Source organism: Protopterus annectens, chromosome 4.part0, assembly GCF_019279795.1.
Source record: "Protopterus annectens isolate FY-2018-M chromosome 4.part0, PAN1.0, whole genome shotgun sequence".
NCBI lineage: Eukaryota > Metazoa > Chordata > Ceratodontiformes > Protopteridae > Protopterus > Protopterus annectens.
This window is the reverse complement of record NC_056733.1, coordinates 77,337,354-77,355,780: the sequence shown is the minus strand read 5'-3', so window position 1 is coordinate 77,355,780 and position 18,427 is coordinate 77,337,354. Positions and strand designations below refer to the sequence as shown.

The 18,427-nt window shown below is 36.2% G+C and overlaps 1 protein-coding gene across 2 annotated transcripts in view; it reads right to left on the bottom strand.

The window, feature by feature from the left end:
• RNF157 (ring finger protein 157) overlaps positions 1-18,427 on the bottom strand; it is a 1,565,029-nt gene that overhangs the window by 187,607 nt on the left and 1,358,995 nt on the right. For both annotated transcript variants that reach the window (XM_044068100.1, XR_006364438.1), the window contains exons 15-16: positions 16,530-16,714; positions 12,184-12,249 (exon numbers count right to left, since the gene is read on the bottom strand). In XM_044068100.1, coding sequence (XP_043924035.1) covers positions 12,184-12,249; positions 16,530-16,714 — 251 coding nt within the window. The remainder of the gene's footprint in view (positions 1-12,183; positions 12,250-16,529; positions 16,715-18,427) is intronic.

Below are 18,427 nucleotides of genomic sequence, written 5' to 3'. Positions count from 1 at the left end.
TTCAAGTTTTGGGTGCTAGAAGAAGTAAAGCCCAATGACAGGGGAGGTGACTGGGAAACAAAATTGGAGTTTTGTGAGTTAATTTGGCAACTTAAGTTGGATGCGGTTCACTATCCTGGCCTTAATGACCATTCATCTATTACCCCGGTTCTCAAACTGAAAGCAGCAGACCCAAAAAGGCTAGAGATGCACAATTAATTGAATATTAACTTTATTTAAATATGTGTATGTATGTGCATACATGTATTATATATTAAATGTATACAAATATATGTATCTATTAATACATTTTGTTTTTAATATATTATGTGTTGTAATTTATGTACAATTATATGTAGTAATTTAAGGTACATTTTTTCCAAGGATTAAAATATTGGGAATTTGAGCTTTAAATTTTGGTAATTAGGTAATTATTTTGTTAAATACACAACCAATGAGCTGTGTTTTTTAGATGGAGAGGTATATTTAAATGTTTTAAGCTTTTTATGTATTGATTCTGATGAAGTCTCTGGTTATGAGATGAAAGAGCTTAATCCTTCAACTGCATTGCATCTTGTAGGCAAATAAAATTTATGAAGCGAATTGCTGTGGACTGAATTTGCAACTTTATGGTATGTAATTCGGACAGCATCTATTGGAATACTGCCTATTTTGGTTACACTGGTGAACTGTTCTTTTTCTGCTCATACACTTTGCTAATGTCCAAAACTTATTTACAAAGTTTGCTTGGATGTCTCTCTAAAGTCTCTTTTTCAGCATCAGTTTAAAATTGAACCTGTATTTTGTTTGTTTTCGGTGAAATGCTTTAATCACATAAGAATTCCATGGATTACAGTTAATTTACCTCTAACCACACACCTCTTTCAGACATAATGAATCACTCTCTTTTAGACCCTTCCTCTCTCCTTAGCAACATTTTAACCCTCACCCACCCATTACTCTTATTCCCTCAGCATACTTTTTCATTTCTATTGCCCATACAATGGACTCCTCTGTTTTTTCACAACCCACTCTCTCATCCTACTTTTACTTCCTTTCATTATCTCCCCTCTAATCTCATTACTTTTCAAGACTTACTATGTTACCCATGTCACTATTAACCCAACACCCATCTCTAAAAATCCTATGTCAACACTGCTAATCTTTCCACACTTACATTCCTTGATCTTACATGCTTTCACACCTCCACTAACCTCAATCAACCCCACCACTCTACAACTAGTATTGTACATCAAAAAAGCTCTCTTTATAACCTCTATATTACACCCAGTCTTCACAACACTACTCACACAGCCTTTTTTTCCACACAAATACAAAAAGTTTCTCTCTAAAGCTGAGCCTCTCAAAGCATAAACTATTGCATAAATACATAAAAGCAATACTCAGCATATGGTCTAAGCTACAACTGAGTGGTGATATCCACCTTAACCCTGGCCCTCAACCTACTCAAAACATAACTTCTATACATTCCCCTATTAACTCCCCTATCATTCCCTTTTATCGCAAAGGACACACACTTCTCTTTCTCAATATAAACCTAAGAAGTGTACTAAATAAAGTTCACAATCTACATGCCCTACTAGATGTATACTCCCCTGACATTCCCATTTTACTGAAACTTGGCTTAAGCCACATATTACAGACAATGAAGTCCTACCCCCCTGGTTTCAACCTTTATAGATTTGACCATCAAATTAAACGAAGAGGTGGTGTAGCTATAATGTTCAAACAAAATTTAACACTAGAACTTACTAACACTAATCTTCCTTCATTTCATAATGCTGAAATTCTTCTCACTAAACTTAACATTAACACAAACAAGAGTTTAATCATTGTAGGTATCTATGTACCCCCAGGTGAAAATTCTACTACAGTTGAAGATATTCTCCACTGGCTTTCCTCAACCTACAATCAGGAAATTATCATAATGGGAGACCTCAATACAGATTGGTCCCACCTATGACGCAAATAATTCTCCAAACTTTATTAATCTACATGGTTTCTACCAGCTTATACAAGATACCACAAGAATAGATAAAACATCTAATAGACACTCAATTCTGGACTGGATTCTCACTAACAAGTCTCCTTTTCTCCAAGCAGGTTGCCTCCCAAACAACATCTGTGACCAACTGCCAATTTTTTTGCTTAGACATAATCTTAGTCCACCCTAGACCATCAGTCTTCCAACTAATCTGTAACAGAAGAAACTTACTACCCACACATTCGACTGTCTACTTAAATAGATTTGTCTCCCCTAAAAATATCACCATTAGATGCTGCAGTTCAACATTTTAACAATACTTTCCTACAAATTCTAGACTGTTTAGCCCCTTGTCATACTGTTAGAAAAATGCATCACTCACCATGGATATCGCAAAACACCAAAGATCTTTTAAAACGAAGGGATAAGCAATGGGTCCACTGGCTTACTCACAGAAACCAGGATACCTTAACTCAAAACGAACAGCTTAGAAATAAAGCTAAATCTCAATTAAAAGCAGCTAAAAAACATATTACATGACCGCTCAACAAAAGTACCATAGCAACCCCAAAAAATTCTGGTCTACAATTGGCAAGCTCCTTCAGCCTGGTATTAATAGCTCCCCTACCCCTACTACACCCTCCTTAAGAGATAACATAGCAACTCAGTTCAACTCTTTCTTCATAGATTCAATACTCGCTCTTACCATGTATAACCAAAACATATCACTTAAGGTTCCTACTACTAAATCATCTCACAAATTCCTTCTCCTTACAACCTATACCAGCTCATTTCACTTGCAAATCTCAAACTCAAACCTACCAGCCTTGCTGCAGATACTCTACCATCAGAATTTCTCAAACTTGCTGCAGAGCGCATTGAATACCGCATATCCATCATTCTCAATCGCTCTATCACTGAAAGCTATGTTCCAGTCCTCTGGAAAATCTCCATCACTCCCCTTCATAAAGGTGAGAACTCCACTGAACTCTAACTATAGGCCTAATGCTATCCTTTCTCCCCCCTCAAAAATACTTGAAAGATGCGTTCATACCAAACTCCTAAATCACCTTTTATCCAACAAACTCTTATCTCACAGTCAACATGGCTTTCGCCACTATAAATCACCACATAAACCAAAAATAGCCTTGTCTCTGCTATCTTTTTAGACCTCTCTAAGGCCTTTGATACAATTTCCCATCAAAAACTACTATTAGAGCTAGCCACCTTAAACGTTTGTCCCTCTACCCTACTTTGATTCCAGTTACCTATCCAAATGGCAACAAGGTGTTAGGTGGAAACAAAAGCTATCATCTCTACTCCCTGTTAATACTGGCATCCCACAAGGTTCCATACTAGGACCCTTGTTGTTCAATATATTCACTAATCAGTTAAATAAACTCACTCCGGTAGCATCAGTCATTCAATATGCAGATGACACTACTCTCATATGTAATGCACTCCGGTAGCATCAGTCATTCAATATGCAGATGACACTACTCTCATATGTAATGCATCCTCCCTCCCACTGCTACAAGAAATTACACAACAATCCTTTCTCCAAGTGGAATCTTGGCTTTCCAAAGCTAACCTTATACTGAACTCTAACAAGTCCAAACTTATGCTTTTTCAACCCCCTAAAACTGTCCCTACCAACAACCTCCTTTCATATACTTTCCTCTAACAATGCAATCACAAACACCACCTCACAAACTTACTAGGTGTTATCATCGATAAATTAAAATTTGATATTCATCAATCTCAATCAAAAAATCTCATATCAAACTCTGCTCACTCTACCGCATCAAACCATTTCTTACAAATCAATCCAGATTACACATCTTCTTTCTTCTCTATTCCATGCCTCTCCCATCTTTACTACACTTAGCAAAACTGAACTTTCCAAACTTGAATCCTGTTATAATAAAATGGCCAAATTCACCACTGACTCCCCTCACAGGTCACACCACTGCTCCTCCCTACAACAATTAAACTGGTTAGAACTCCTCCATTACCTAACCTATACTTAAACTCATTTTTACCCACCACTTAGTAAATCGGCTTGACAGAATCCCAGCATTACAACACGTACTCAAGCCCTATAATCACACTCGTCTCCTCCGATCTACACATGACTCTCCTGCAAGTTTCCAACAGTAACAACAGGGCTGAAGATTCCCTTTTTCCCTACTATATCTCCAAAATCTGAAACTCTATTCCCAAACGTATATTACATGTCACTGATATAGCTCAATTCAAGAAAAAGCTAAAGGACTTCTTATATAGACACTGGATCTGCTCCTGTATCAACACAGGGTAATCTCTTCCCTATATATGCCTTTTCCACTATCTTTAACCCCCTACTTTCTTTCTTACCTGATATCTTCTTCTACCCCTCCTCTTTCTTAGCCACTTTAACCCTAATTGACCTTACTTTTTTCTCTACTTACCTTCTATGATTTAACTCTTCCATCCTAACAACTGGACGTTGTTTTTGTATCGATGTATATTACTTTTTTTACCCTACATATTCGATGTTACATCTAATGATGTTAATGTACATTTACAACCATTTCTAAATATGACTTATTTGTTCCTTTTATTTTACTGCCGAAGTACTGTTTTTATGGAGCTTTTCTCTCCGGGCCTCCACTGAAAATGGGCTCACACCCAGGCGGACTATCCCGGTTAAACAATGTAAAATAAATAAATAAAATTCTTCTTCTCATACAATCTCTCAAAAATTTCCAGAAACAAAACATTCTACAACATGTCACAAAATGTCTCTATGAATATGAATAAAAGCTCTTGCCTCCTGATATTACACTCCCAATAGGACCATTAAATTTGCCCAAATGTCATACCAGTCCATTTCCTTTTCTTTGTTCTGAATTCTCATCATAAATTTCCTTTGATTGTTGACATTTCCCTTCCTCTATTCGTCACTTTTCCTGCAGTTTAACAGTCTTGGCATACAAATTCTTTGTCTAGCAATCTTCTTTCAAAATAGCTTCAGATTCTTCAGACTGAATTTTGCCCATAACTTCACCCCAGAAAGCATTTTTTTCTACTCTCCGGTTCACTCTGCAACAATAATCTACCCAAAATATCAAGTAACCCTCCCGACTGAAGGGTTGTAATAAAATATCCATCACTGTTTTGAACATTTGCTTCTAATGAAACAAATTCTGATGAAACAGCTGCTCAGAATTTTGCAGAATCTTCATACACTGCACAAGCAGTTGCCTCTGTACTATTAGCTATCTTGGATCTTCTGGAATGCTGTTCTCCCAGCCACTACTGCAGTAGGAATGGAATAATCACTCTTCTAATGAGTAGAAGTGTCCTGATGCTCTGGTTAAATTTCCTCAAATTTGTAGTAGTATAAATACAACCTTGTGTCTCCCCTAAAAAGAGGCTACCAGTCTAGTGGAACTAACCAAGCCAACAAATGATAAAATGAAATACATGAATCCCGTAAAAGAGCAAAAAAAAACATTATACAGTGCTTATGCTGATTAAGGGCCCAGTAGATACATTTATCATTTTTTTTTATTCTGCTTCAAGTAACCCCTATGGGATTTCCTTTACCCATAAAAACAGAGTTGATTCCAACTATTTATTTGCATAGATCATATCAGGGATATAAGACATGCTTCTCCTATTAATCTTGCTGCAATTCACTTCGAGCGAGCACACAAGTTATAAACAACTTGGGCTCCCATTATGTATTTTTTGGAAAACTGCTTCTTAATGGATTGTAACACATTTTGCTTAGTAAAGAAACATGGTTTGTTTTTACTTACAGTACTTTGTAGCTGAATGGTATTATGATTTCAAGTATGAGATTTATTATGACAGTTTTTCACTTCATGATTTATATGATCAGTTCAAATGTAGCTCTGTTATTCTTTGCTTACTACTTATTTAATTAGATTTTCTATTAGAGGTCTTCATGTAAGGTCTTGCATACCTCAACACTTACTGTTGAGGCACAAGTGTGTTTTTATACCAAGGTGTTAACTTCTTAGCCTTATTACAACTGTGCAAAATTATTACTGTCACAAATCTCATGCTCTAGGAAGTCTAGCAATGTTAAAGTGAGACGCAGATCTGTTAAGTGACAGGGAAGGTGAAAACTGGATCAAATGGAAAACCACAACAACTCAAAGTTCAAAGGAGAAGGTGGGACAGAATCTGGACTGCATCAGTGAATGTACTCGAACAGTTACATTTTCATGGCTATTTTCTGCTCCTTGCAGCTGACTATCAGCTTGCACAAGACCCCTCCTCATCCATCTAGACTACTGAATCTCCATTTAAACCTACCAGCCAACCTCTGATCCATATTTGGGACCAGCAATGAGATGTTGGCACCTGAGGCAGCATCATACTTCTACTGGGGAGTAGACTTCCTTCATTTCTCAACTCCTGTGTATATGTTAGTAATTGCCCAGGGTGGGGGTTGTGCAAAAGGGTGGCAGAACCACCGAGCCCCTCACTTCCACAAATGGCACATCAGCAGCAGAACCCTTGCCCACTCTCAAGCAGAACTAGTGCAGTTGTCTCTCTGGTCTCCTGCAGGGAAATCAACTGGCACTGCACGCTGCCAACCTTTCCTCAAGAATGGGCACACCCCTCCTTCCTACCTGTGCCATCAATAGTCCAAGCTGATATTCAAATTCTAGTGACCTGGGCTATACTCAGTGCAATCAGAAATGCAGGTTGACCATCTATATTTATGTCAAGTTCCTAACACATCTCAACTATGCTCATTGTACTATTCACTGATGTCATTATTTTTTTTAACCAAGAAAACATCTTTATTAAACTATCACTTATGACATAGGCAATCATCCATTTACATAAATGAAAACAAACCATATTAAAATAATCCCAGTGGCAAGCATTTTACATCACAAACCATACTGACACATTCCTAGTTGCAAACCTTACACATCACTTATAATATACCCAATCATTGTCATTCAAACATTACATAACATATTCAAGTCCTGACTTCTTTTAAACCTCCCCTGTATGTATTGCTCCCACAATTCCCATTTTTCCTATGTAATTTGCTCCTAGCCTTTTTTAAAGAGCCCAGTTCCAGCTCTTTTATCTCGGTTACTATATTCACTATTTCTAATACAGTTCGTTTAGACTTTTGATTTCCATTTTCTAATAATTGCTTTTTTCACAGCCACCATAATTACAGGTCATTATTCTTGAGAAAATTCCCAAAGCTATTAATGCATATGGTGGTTAGTAATAGAAAAAAAGGGAGGTAGGGTTACAACAATCAGCCTTCCAAGATAATAGGGGCAAAACTTGCACATGCTCTAAAGGCAAACCTTAGATCTCAGCATTTTGAAAATGTATGGAATAAGGACTAGGTAGGTTCGTCTAGGATAAACTGAGTGTGTACCCTCCATGTAAACCACCAACGACCAGCAAAAAACGATAGTGAACACGCAGTAATGAAGAAATAATGATTATTTATTTATAAGTCCTTCAAATCCAGACCGGTTTCTGCTATTCAGCCTTTATCAATGAATACAATAAAGTTTTTTTGAATGAAATGAAGCAGCCTGCATTTATACTAGTCTCTGATTACCTGACAGCAATATTACAGCACCACACAGTGGCTGGAGTAACAAAGTGCATGTTCCATTCTTGATTAAAGCATATGACCAGTGACATAAAAATGCCAGAGGTGTAGATATTAAGTCATATTTTTAAAGATAAAAATCAAAGCTCTGGAAGTAAGCCATTATATGACATACATACATATTACAAGGTAATAGACCAATACCACAGTCACTATTTGTGAATGCATATCATAGTGTAAAAAAGCAGAAAATATATACCACTAGTATATATATATTTTGAAGGGTGATAACCACAAGTTCAAAAGAACTGAATAATAATGAACCAAGTACTGATCATATAATATATTACAAAATAAGGCAAAAAGAGTATAGTGGCCTCATTCTCAGCTATATTATAGATTATAATAAATTGAAATAATATGCTTGTAGATAATACAAGTTCAACATTGTAATTGTACAATATTGTATTGTGTATTGACGAAAACGTAGTTGTTTGTAAATTCAGCGTTTACGTGCATCTTGTTTGGTGGAACTGTCTTGCTTTTGATTTAAACTGTGTGCTTACATTCGCTGGTATCCGAGGTGCTTTTTTCTGATTACTAGTGTATTTTGCACCTTCCGTGGTTTTGTTTCTTGTAGTTGTTACAAACAAGGTTTTAAACAATTAGCAGAAGAAAATGTGACTAGTTACAATATTATTTTAGCTGCTTAGAGCAAAATGAGTTAACACAGTTAGGCAGATGCTTATTTAAAGCGGGTAGGATCTAGTTGTATAAAAGTTTGGAAACTAGAAAGGAAAGTAGGAACGGCTAGTAGGAGATGTAGGGGAGGCAGAGTATAGGAGACAGACTAGACAGGTAGGTTGTTTTGAGAATGTAAGAATTAAGAGTGGTTGGAGATAGAGGAAGGGAAGAGGTAGAAGAGGCAGGGGAATAAGAATAATTAGCAAGAAATCAAGTGAGCTGCAAACATCTAGTCACACACTTCATTCTTTAAGGAAGGTGGCCTTTCACAGGGATTAAATGGATCTTTATGTATTTTGGTAGGCAATAAAACATCAGACAGATAGGAAAATGAGCAGAATGAGTTTCTAATATGATGCTCAATCACCATATCAATCCTGCAGGGGTAGCAGTTTAACACAGGATGCACAAACAAATGCACTACAGACATTACTGGTAAATCTGTACATTTGCCAGTTCTCCTAATACATCTTCAGGATGCAGGAAGAAATCAGCGACCCTGGCAAAAACCTGTGCAAGCAAAGACAGGACATGTCAACTATGCAAAGACACTTTAGAACCAGATCAGAGGAGCAAGAACTTCAAAGTCAGCAATGCTAATCAGTATACCAGTGTCACTGCTAGTTCTTTTGTTTTCTGATTGGAAGCTGATGACTCAAGTCAGGAAAGCAATCAATGAGATTTGTATGAATGGTGATGCTTTAGAATGGCAATGTTTTGTAAACAAATCTTACACCACCATAACTCTAACAAAGTCTATGTGAATTCCACACTTATCTCCACCTTGGTTGTATCTATGCACATTTTTCATACAGCTCTTCATTCAGAATGGCTAGATTGCCAAATTAATTGTCACTTTTAAAACAATTTCTCCAACACAGTCTGAAGAATCTTGCAATACTTCCAACTGCATTTTACTCTAAACTACTGTTTGTGCTTCTGGTTAAGAATACAACTTCTAACATTCAACAGAATGGCAGACATAAGGTGCCACAAAGTAGCTGCCAGGCAACAGTTAGGTAAATACAGCAAAATGTACTTCTATTTAGAAGCAGTATTATCGTAAAGAAAAATTAATTATCGGATCTGTAGTCAAACATTTAAAAAAGGTTTTAAGGACCTAGCTCAGTACACATTTGCACAAAAACATTCTATATGCTATAAACAACTCAGACTTGGTTGGCTGTTAATTGTAATAATAAACAAACATTACTATTAAAAAAAACAATGTGATGCTCCAAGTAGCATCTGTGGACAAAGTTAAAAAGTTCAGGAAGTAACTTTTGCAGAATCATGGCTGCTATGAGCTTCAAGAGTCTTTCACGGACATCAGAGAACTGGTTCTGACATGTTAACACCAAAATAAAGCCCTGCAGCCAGCTCACCTGTGGTATCACCCAAGCACAATTTCATGACCTTAAGACTGGGAAAACATGTTACATTACCTCCGTTGTCATTTAATGTATGTAGAGGTTCTTGGATTCCAAAATAAACTGTGTTTGGGGAAACATCAAAGTTTGAAAGCATTCACAGACTTTAGAAGGCTGAGACTGGTATTTGCTACCTGAATCAGATGCAAATAAAGTAGATTGCTTTGGTTGGTCTGTTACTTTCCCTGAAGATATTAGTAAACTGAGAACTTATTACTCCTGCCTCTCCCAATTCCTAGCCCCTGTCGACAAAGTACAGAGAAAATTACCCCAACCAACCGATAACCAATTTCACACTAAAACTTCTCCCTGGGATTCAACAACGCCCGCACTAAGTGCACCCTGTTCTGAGTGAACAGACACAGACAACTCACATCTTCTTCCTCCTAATTTTAGTTTTTCTACTGATGTTCTTACAGCTTTAAATACTGACAGGGACTCAAAGGTTACCACAAAGTGTAGACTACATGTACACTTAGTGTAATCTTTCTGAGTGATTAGAAAGCACAAAAAATTGATAAGAATGTTTTTGAATACATATCATGTACACTTAGTGTAGGCTTTATTGAATATGGCCTTCTTTTTTTCTGAATGACCATTATTAATCAAAGGCTGGTATTTCACTGACTATTGAATTTTAAATTTATCAGTACAAGCTGTGATATTAAGGAATTTGATTTATTTTTGTGCTAGAACCACACAATTGCAAATTATGATCTTCAGTTAAAGTTGTCCATTTCTACAAGTGAAAAAATAATTTGTTACATAGATCTCTCATCTTCAATAAACAGGATGTTGACAGTTTAGCTAAAACTGCTTGGAATAATGTTTAGTTCAAAGTACATCAACAACTACTTAGCATGACAAACAAAATTGAAGAAACAGTTTTCTGCGAAGTGTTTACACATGCATCACCCTTAAAACCAAAAGCATGAGAATAGTAACAAACCACATTTTGCATGGCTTGTCTGTCAAACTGTTTCTTTGCAAAAGCCAGCTGATATAAATCACTGTTGCTACCTTCTGTGTTTTTTCTATGGATCACAGACGAGACAGCCAGCCCAGCATAGGATGGCAGAACATCAGTCTTCAAAGTTCTATTAGAAATCACTCATACTGTTCAATGATTTTTAACTTTATTTAAATGTGTTAACCAGGATAGAGTATAGATCGCCAAGGACCTTTTTCCAGACTTAGTCCTAGAGTAGTGTCTGGTTAAATGAGCTACTCAGAGACGCAAAGTTAGGCAAAGGAAACTGAAGGAATCAAACCCTGAACCAATGGATTACAGGAAGAAGGTCATTAACAGCTGCATAATCCTCTATATCAATTGCCATACAATGCTTGAGTACTCTAGAAAACACTGCACTATTTTTTTTTCTTTTGTAACTTTTTTTTAACTACACTTTGCATCATATTTTATACTTTTTTATTATGCTATGATCCATTTAATGCAATTATTCTCCGCGCATCCATATTATATGGAATGTATTGAACTTTAAGCATTTAACCAAATTTGAAAATAAATTACAAATCACCTGACCTATATAATCTGCACTTTTCATTACTTACAAGATAACTTGTAGCACCATAATTAAGATATACAACTTATTTTGTTCTCTCAGCCATTGAAATGAATTAGGTTTTTCCCACTAAATCATGAATTATGCTATGCTTTTTACTCTAACCTCTTTTAGAGTTTATACTAATCATCTACCACATCATCTGTGAAATAATAATTCCCCATTTCTCCCTTGCACTAACTTGTCATTTCAAATGATGGCCTTTTGTAATCATATTTCATTTTACTAATATATATGTTCTTTCTTTATCCATTTGTTAACCAAGTAAAAGGGTTCATCCTAAATTGGGCAGTTTTCAGTTGCAGCACAAGGAAATACAAAATACAGCAACAAATACTGTCGTTACTATGCTTTTCAAATGTTCACTTTGTTGATTAGCCATGTCCATCTGGCAGGGTCTTTACCATGATTGTGTAACAACTGCATAAATCCATAATGAAAGTAGCACCACTGGTTCTTCAAAGGCAAAGAAAGAAATACAAACAGCGAATTCATACTGCGCTTACAATTAACGCACAACACTAAATTAATTACTACATTAAGACTTTCAACTCGGCACCAGTTTTAAAAAGGTATTTAAAAAAAAATGGACAAATGAAGAAAAATAAAAATGATTACTTGGGCTTCCATTCCCTTAAAGTACTTTTATCTTAATGAATTAGGACATCGCAAAATCACTAAATGGTGATGGCCCGCTGACTTGTAAAAGGTGAAGTGCTGTAGACCTTGTACGCTTTACAGAATAAAACATGTACAGTAGAAATGTAATTCAGTCTGTTCCCCATGCATGATACATAAAGCCCCGTTATTTTCACTAGAGTTACGAATTACCTCTTCATCTTGTTCTTCCTCCGGGATACTGGAAAAGTTCTTGTCAGGAGTTTCAACTGGTGTGGACTAGTTGTTACAGCAACATTTAAAAAAAGGCCAAAAATGAAAACAGTTACAAATGCAAATATCTTTATGCACGTATTGACATTTGATTATCATTTATAAATCATTTAACATTTATAAAAAACAAGGATAAAATCAGCTTACCATTATCCAGGGAAAGACACCCTTATAACATTTAGGAAAAACTGTTACAGAATGAACACTTTCACTCACAGGAATCCTCAAGTAGAAAAGTACTGCATCATTTTTACAAATCTCCTAAATGGTAGTTACTTTACGAAGAAAACTTTTTGTGTTGCGGTCAAGGGTGATTGAAGGTGCTACAGTATAACAACTTATTAGTATGTACTAAAAATTATTTGTTTTATTCTTATCAATTTCAAAAACCCTGTAATATTAAATATCAATAAAAAGAAACAGAAATAAAGTACTGTACAATGTGTCTAACCAGAATGATTTGGAAAACAGCATTATTATGGATTTTGCACGGATTAGGTCTGACCAGTCATCCAAGAATAAAGGCTATAAAAAGCAGAGGCACCCACTGTTTTTTTTACACCCTGCTTGTAAAAATCCAGAGAGTACTTTATCACGATGACAAGGAAGACAAAAGCCAGGCACAATAGCCTACTGGCATACTGACATCATATGGGGTACAGGAAAGTGGTGCTGAAATAGTCAAAGTAACAAAGCAGTCTTACCATCCATTAATCATAAAATTACGACAAATTAAACCAAAACAAAAAAAAAAAAATCTAAACTTTAATCATGAATCTATGGAAAAAATCTACTGACGACAAAAGTGCTATTGTTTAAGAACAATAAACCTACATGGACATTGTCACTGGCATACTTACATGACAGGAAGTGACAATCAAAAGTAGTTACCCTAGGGTCTATATTATATGATCAAACACGTTTTCATCGACACAGAGAAGACACTACTCTCCGAACGTCCGCTTCAGCGAATTTATTCCTAGGGGAAAAAATTGTTTGGCCAACGAAAAACAAAACAAACTTTCAAACCCTACCCCCCCCCCCACCTAAATATACCAACTCTGAGATCGCACTACAGAGGGGAAAAGGGCAAACACAGACGATGGCCAAGCATTTTTTCCCCTGGGAAAAAATTAGCTGAAATTGCCATTCAGAGATTAGTGTGTTCGCTGTTTATGCATCGATGAAAATGTGTTAGATGCACATGTTTTTCGATCACATAATATAGACCCATTACCCTAGACTCTGGGGTAAGCTATTGTAAGACAGTCATACTGAATAGGTTGTGCAACTTGTAAATGAAATCATCCAAAAATGTTAACCTGCATAGCATGCAGACATCCTATCTATATGGGTACCAGGCTGAAGTGCTGGCTGGTAGTCTGAGGCATTCTGCCGACAGATCACTCACATTTAGGCATCTCTATTATTTAAACACTGAGAGGATGTTATCTCTTACAACTGCACATATAAGCAATGATCAGGTACAATTTGCATTTCTATCACACTGCCAATCTGCACAACAAGAATGTGATGCTACTATAGTTAAGGGCTCTGATCAAGAGACCACAGATACTATGTGCTACAAAATAAGATTTATTTCCATATATACATATGAACTGCAAGCTTTTAAGACTAAATGCACCAGAAAGCAAGAACATATGTCAGTATATAATTAAACTACTTCCAATACAGGGTTGCCAACACAACTATGGTATTACCAAGGGATAGCCACCATGCCCCTTTCACCACACCAATCAAGGGGTCTAAGAAGGTAAATTTTGTTGTGGCACATTTCTGAAGCTTGGAGGTCAGAAGCTTTGTTGTTATTGCTGTAAACATCTTTCTGAGAAGCAGCGTAAAGAATGACAGTGGAATCTTCACAGATTCTGGCTGGGAAGGAGTGATGCAGCTTGAAAAACTAATGGCATATACTCTGTCATGTCTGGCAATTATGTGGGGAGCATATTTAATTGTGTAACCTCTGCTAGTGAAAGAAGACAATAAGTGTATCAAACACACTCACATGCATGTATTTGAACAATCTTTGTGCAAGTATTACTCCATGTATAACTCACTTACTAGTGTTACATGAATCGGTCAGTCATTGTGTGTGTTTGAGAGGGAGAAGGCGAGCAGGCAAGGCACTAAATTCATGGGACAGTCATCTAACCTATAGGAATCCATTTCTTAAACTCTGTCAGTAGATTTCCAGCAAACACCAGCAAGTTGAAAAAAAAAGCAAGTTTAAAGTCACATGAGTTAATACATGCCTCAAGAAACTGAAAAAACGTGGCTACTAATGACTGTCATATTATAAATTACAGAACAAAGACCTCTATAAATAAAGTGCATCACTGAAGGCAAAAATCAAAAGCTCAGAAAAGCAGACATTTGCCAATACCCAGATGCAAAAACAGTTGCACAAAAATAAAATCTAAATGCACGTACAGAAATGCAGCCTTAAAACACTTCTTAAGGTTATGTTTCATACCAAATACTCTGCAGTCACCATGACAAAAGAACTAGGGGCAATGGGATAGTGTGGTAAAATCTTTCTGCAGGTAGAGTTGTAATTAGTTGTAGTACCAGATTTATAAACTATGACATGGTCAGCATAGAGGGTATTTTGTTGGTGGGCATGACTGTGTTAATGTTGTTAATAAAGACTTAAAAAAGAATAGGGCGTAGCATTGGTCCTCATGGGACTCCACATGAAAATATTCCTTCTGAGGAAGTGGATCCTCTTGCATGATGAGCACATCTCAATCTTACTTCTTGACTAGTTACTCCTTCAGTCTTCTAGCAGTGACACAATGGGCTACAAATATGTTAAACTTAGCCTATTAATGTACTTGCTATCAGTGAAATAGTGCAATCTCAATTAGCTGTTACATAAGGAGAGGCATCTTAGTTCATGTCTACTTCAAAAAATTACATTAAAGAAAAAAATGCTGAAACTACTTCTAATTAAAAAATATATATGTGTGTGTGTATACATACATATATTATATATATATATATATATATATATATATATATATATATATATATATATATATATATATATATATATATACACATGTATATATATATATATGTATATACACATACACACGTGTGTATACATATATATATATATATATATATATATATATATTCCATATACTATATACATATACATATGGCTTTTTACTTCTTTATCACAGAATACTTGGGCACTTGCTGAAAGTGCAAGAACTGCTGATTATAATCTGTGAAACAGGAGAACAAAACAGTGTAGATTAGGGAAGGTTATTTTCAAAATTTCTGACTGTGGCATCTTTTGAGTATTCCCTCTCATCTGCGGCACTATATAAACAAACACACACACACATCTGGATATAATTTGAAATATCAAAGTACAAAAAAAAAAAAAAAAAAAAAAAAAAAAACATTGATTCAAAAGAATCGAAACTCCAAAAAAATATCATTTTTTTTTTAAGAGGACAAGCTCCCCCTGTGCCCCCCCCCCCCATGTGCCCTGCTAATTCTATATACAAAAAATGAGATCACACAACAGCAGGTAAAAGGAAAGATTCCAACTAAACACTGTTCCGAGACATCCCCATATGGTAATGTCAGGAGAGATATGGAAAGTTTCCACCTAAAAAAAATAGCTCACAGAATTTATGAATATATATATATATATATATATATATATATATATATACACACACACACACACACACACACACACATACACACACATTGCGTGTAAATTAGGAGTGTTAGATTCTAAATCTAAGACTGACATACGAGTATTCTACTTCCTCTGAGGCACAGTAATAAATGAGGAAGTACGCAAACACACACATACATAGTGGGTATACTGAATGGGTGCAAATATGGTAAAGACCCTATGCAGGCACACATGAAGGTTGTAAATGCAAAAATCTTTCACAGTTAAAGTTTATTTTTTACAAGTATCAGGACCTATACTAATGGGTCTCAGACTTCTGTCAAGGATGGATAATACTTGTTCAAACAAAAACATAGCGTTCAACTAAAAAGTATTATCAACCACATAAAAAAACAAAGATCCTCATCACTTTTGTGATACCACTGATGCTATAATTCTAGAAGACATATGCTATGCAATACACACAAAACGCTTTGAATCTAGGCGACTGATAAAAAAACTGAAAACTGGAATTGGAGAGAAAGGCACAAAGGGAGCTATCACTCTAACTATGCAGACATTTTCTGTTCAGTGCATTAAGTACAATCAGCTGTAAGCTGCTCACCTCTAGTTCTTCAGATGGTAATCGACTAGCAGCACTAAGACTGATGGCATCTGCATCGTCATCTGCGCCAGCTGCCATGTACGATCCAGACATTGACGATACTGTATCAGTGCTGAGCTGGGAGTGGCGGCTTTGAGAGGAGGTGACAGACATAACAGACTGAGCTAGGCTGCTGCTCACAGGATCTGTTGGAAAATCAGAACAAGGAACTCTGGGTGTAAATCTGCAAGAAGCAATGCTTTATGCCAAGAGACCTTCCCATGCCGAGTACAATTACAAAAGGAACCTTTTTTAAAAAAAAAATAAATAAATTTACAAAATCCAGCCATCAAAGAAACAAAATAAACTGTACTACATTTGAGAAGTGTTGATTTCTTGTACTATAATTCAAGTTTAGTCACATGGATAAGTGGTTGAACAGTGATCCAGAAATTACACTATTTCAATATATACTCTTTTATAAGTATCTGGGGTTTTGTGGCATATAAAATCAGGGGAATACCACCTTATGTATCATACAGTGTGGTCAGGTAGACAAAATCCCTGTATTGATATCACACTTAACCATTTAGTTAACATGAACCTAACTGAGGGAAAACTTACTCTGCCATTTTACCCTTTTATCCCTCATCTTAGACTGGACTCTTAGCTCCATTACATTGATTTCCCTTGTCTTTCAGCTTTTTCAAAAGTTGGCATATTACCCCAACAAGTAGAGGGACTTTCTTTCTCCATGGCCTTATCATCACTTTTTTCCCTATCAGCATTAAAAGCTACATAATTGCCTCATCACGCTTTGAAAGCTGATTTCTGGGAAAATAATGAAGCTGACAACCATATGCTTCCCGGCCACAAAATATTACAGATGTTCTGAATTTCCTTTTTCAAGGAATTTAGCAGAAGACATTCCCAAAATATATGAAGCCATGTCTCCATTGCTCCCATATCACATCTCTAACGTATGGTAGACAGGTTGGGAAACATCACCTTTAATCTTCAAAGTGTATGTATGCATTTAAACACTGCTATAAAAAAAACGAACTTCAGGATTTAGTGGCATATCTAGGAGCCAGGAGTAGATATATATGCATTCTTCTTCCATATCATCATGATTTGTTTGCCATCCTCTGACATACAGTGGCTAATTTTGTCCTAGATGTAAAGAAGAGATTGCACTGACAGGATATCGCCCTTCCCTTTCAGTGAAAGTCTTTTCTCATCTCCATCCAGAATAAAAATCACCTTGGGCAGTCCTTTCTTGGTGCTACCTATGTTTAGTTTATTATAGTTAGCTAAGAGTTTATTCACTAATAGCCTATCCCTCTCAGTAAAATGAAATTCATGAATAAGAGCTATCCAATTTAAATCTTTATGCAGCCATATTTTGTGGGGTCCGTATTTTGGTTATGCAGATGGAGCAGAGGGATTCCAACCAGGTATTCATGTCTGTAATGCTTAGAGCCTGGGAGTTGGCTTCACATAGGTTCCCAATAACTGAATAAAAAGTCTACTTTTTCTGGGGCACATCATCAGGCAGGTCCTATATATTACTACTAAACCATTTATCCTAAGCATCACTACTCGCTAACAGATTACATCATAGTCTGAACAAAGTAGTGCCCACCAAACCTTTAAAAACGATGAAAGCGACTAAAGACTAAAATCTGGCAGGGAAACTCCTCTTGCTTCAGGAAGGAGAATAAGGAGCTCCCACTTGTATCTCGACTTCTGATCCATTCATAAAACAGAAGCAGCAGTTTTCTTAACTTTCATTAAAAATGGTAAACAGCTGCACTGAATACAAAATCAGAGGATGGACAAACACTTTGATGGTCAATCCTCTCTGTTGCATGTCTAAGGCCAACTCCCTCCGTGTCTTAAATTACTAATTTTGTCTG